A 3547-nucleotide genomic window follows, 5' to 3' on the forward strand; every position below is an offset into this window, starting at 1 on the left:
TCCGAGATTGGCTAATGCGCTCGAGCGAGCACCGCGACACTTTTTGTGCCGGCTGGACCGGTTGAATAATTGTGTTTTGCAACGTCCGCGGGAGCGCTTAGCTGAACTCCCTCGGGCATGGATCCAAAGAAGAATTAAGCAAAGGGGAAACTTGTGAAAAGCAAACCTATAAAAGGAACAATGGCACCAGGCGAATCGCGCAGTTTTTGGGACGATCGCGGGTCACGCGGATTGATTAGGCCTTTGCATAAAAGTGGACACGATTAGCGAACACGCTAATTGACGCCATGATTTCTGAAGTGAGTGTATATTGCGCGACATATTCCAATCAATCCTAAATTATTCAGTCAACTTCGTAACACTGTTCCGTAGAAAAGCGTTGAGATTATCTGTATCAACATATTTTAATCGTTGGATTGATTAATCTTGCAATCGAGATTAAAAGATTTTATCTTCTCATTTCTGGTATATTAAAATATTGTTAGAAAAATATTATACTTTTACAATATTTTCATTAAATTTAAATCTTTTTCATTATGTTTACTTAAAAAAAGCAATTTTAAAATTTCTTATTATATTCGCTCATTTAAAGTGTATTTTTTTCTTATTGAATTCTAATAATTTATCTAATGTTTCTTTTTGTTAAAGTTGCAAATCTTTATTTATTTTCTTGTCATTTCAAGAATACATATATTTTCATATCTTCTCATCCATCAGCCAACACCACATTCTGTCACATTTTCGCAACTAAATCTTACAATCTTCTTTATTCTGTTCAAGTCGATTTATTTCTTCTCTTTTAATATAGTTTTTTTTGTTATCCTAATGTATCCTTATATGTACATCAACACTTTGTCTCCTTTAAGAGAGAGAGAGAGAGAGAGAGAGAGAGAGAGTAGGAGAGAAAGAGAGAGAAAAATTCTATTCTATATTTCAATGCTAATACTTAATTCAGGAGAATTTTATTAATCTAATAAATGTATTTTTGTCAAGCTCGTTCTATTCGTATTAGTGCTTTCGACTTTGCTTTTGGTCAATGCAAAACCGGACGGACATGCACACTCTTTCCAAAATTTTCACGGGCCAGTGATGGGCAACGAGGAAGAAGTCACCTGGGACGACGATCGCGGACATCACCACGAGGACTATGTCGCTCATCCCCATTATGCCTTTTCGTACGGGGTCGAGGACCACCATACGGGCGATTATCACGGTCAAAAGGAGCATAGGGACGGTAAGATACGTAGTTTGAATGGAGATTAATCTCCTCTGCTTTAGGAGGATCCTTCTCGTCTTGTCGTACGTATATATCGCGAGCGGGAAGAATAAGAATAACCTACTTACGTACGCGGAATCGCGATGCCGTACTCTGGGGGAGAAAAAGCTGACAAATGTACCGAGGTGAACGTAGGACAGACTGATTGTGCGAATAAAAGTGGCAACGTGACCTTTGCTTGAGCAATTTTATAATGTTGCTCTTAGAATACTCAATGGAAAGCCACGACACGGTAATTCTTTTAACTTGACTTACATATGCTTTATCACTCGTCGAGCGATGTTTTATTAGTAATGTATGCAATTTTAGAAACGATTTTAAAGGAATAAGAAAACTTGGATATGGATTTACCTTTACTAAAAATTTTGCGATTTAAATAAAAAAAGTTTTTAAAATATGATTTTATTTATTTATTTATTTTTATTTTTTTTTTTTCAATTTCAATTCTATAATTTAAATTTAAACAATTATATATGTTTTTGCAAATATATATTTTAAATAAAATCTATATTTAAGCAATTATTCTCTAATTTTTTAAATTTATTTAAATCGTATTTAGATATTAATAAATATTTAAAAATAAATTTTTGTCCTCTCTTTCTTTTTATAATTCGTACCCCTTATATTAATTTTATATTGGTACCCATTATAATAATCGCAATATAAACATATTATTTTATCAATAAATTTTGTTAAGATAAAACAAAAATTTTCATAATGCCAAGACAAATATCTCCTTTTTAATAATTCGATTTTCCATTGATATAATTTTGTAATAATATTTCTACAAAGCGCAACTCTTTTTTATATTAAGCGAGATCATCGAACGTCGTCAAGTTTTTAACTGAAGCGAGAGATTTCGTCGGCAACGCGCCGAGAGAAAAGTTAGGAACGATAAAAGTGCTGCTAAAAAACCGCGCTTCAGTATTCCTGTCTTCAAAGGCAGAGGCTCACCAATTGAAAAGTTTATAACCATATAAAGCTTAGATAGCAGCTATCGATAGAAGGGTCTCTGAGTAATTGTACCATTCCTATCCTCTCTCGCAAACGTTAAATTAATTAGAATAATTAAAATAAATTACAAAATTTTGTCACGTTTTATCAAAGCGAATTTTTAATCTAAATTTTATAAAATATGCTGTAATTATTAAGTAATAAATTATAAAAAATTTATATTTTTATTGAATAGAAATCCGCAATTTGATGATGATTGAACGAACGTAAATACATTAAATTATGATTTATCAATTGTTATACTTGATAAATGAATCCTTTTTAAATATATAATATATATTTTTTTATATTTAATGAAAGATATGTTGCTATATTGGTTATATCAGATAATATTTACGTCATAAAAAATAGAAAAAGACAAATTTAATAAAAATGTTGTTAATTATTAATTATAATCTTAAAATATATTATTAATAGTTTTTGCACTTTTTAATAATAGATTTATTAAAATAATCATTGTGCATTCTTTCTCTCTCTTTCTCTCTCTGTAAGATTTATTCTCCTTTAAAATATTTTAAGTTTCTTTATATAATCGAGTAAAAAACATATCAGCCAAATGTAAAAAGTTATGGATTTTAAAAAATAGAGCGAAAGCTCTATATTTTGTTGTATTATACTTATATAAATCTCAATTCGTCTCCATAAAAGAGAACGATAACGCGTGTCTCAAATGTATCAGCTTCGCGTGAAGCAGCGCGAGACAAATAACTTATGTGTCGACGTTTTGCAGGCACAGAGGTGTTCGGGGAATATATTGTAAAGGAACCAGATGGCAATATCAGAACAGTAAAGTATCAGGCAGGCAAAGACGGATTTCACGCTCAAGTGCACAACAGCCGAAGCGATCATCATAATCGCGATCATCATTAGCCTACGCAACTCAATACTACCTTCTGTCAAACTGTATCCTATTCTACGCGAATTTATTTAGTTACGTGCTTAGTTGTTTTATATCCATTGTTTTTATTAAATATAATCGTTAATAAACGTTTCATTTATATTACACTCATTAAAAGAATAATTAAGTACTTTAATTTTCCGTTTCCATCTTTTCAATAAAGATTCACGGCTATTTTCACGATCATTGTCATAAATTACCTTTCAATATTGCAAAATGACTTTGATGCTGTTGCGAAAGCTGAATCGCAATTATCGGACTGAATTCCTCTTTGGAAGAAATAATTACTTCTTCCAAGGAAATTTAGCTAATTGTAACCGGCAACATTGGATTCTTATTAATTCCATTTCCAAATGAAA

At 31.3% G+C, this 3547-nt stretch overlaps 1 protein-coding gene across 1 annotated transcript; it reads left to right on the forward strand.

The window, feature by feature from the left end:
- Window positions 1–984: 984 nt before the first annotated feature.
- Window positions 985–3160, forward strand: LOC138931930 (cuticle protein 19-like; the record flags this gene model as incomplete). The annotated part of the gene is made up of 2 exons (XM_070293220.1): window positions 985–1234; window positions 3021–3160. Coding segments are annotated over 2 exons (390 nt in total), but the record flags the coding sequence as incomplete, so codon positions are not given.
- Window positions 3161–3547: the final 387 nt, after the last annotated feature.

This window comes from Polyergus mexicanus, unplaced genomic scaffold, assembly GCF_030449975.1.
Source record: "Polyergus mexicanus isolate NDT 795.1 unplaced genomic scaffold, iyPolMexi1.0 SCAF_3, whole genome shotgun sequence".
In the NCBI taxonomy this organism is placed as follows: domain Eukaryota; kingdom Metazoa; phylum Arthropoda; class Insecta; order Hymenoptera; family Formicidae; genus Polyergus; species Polyergus mexicanus.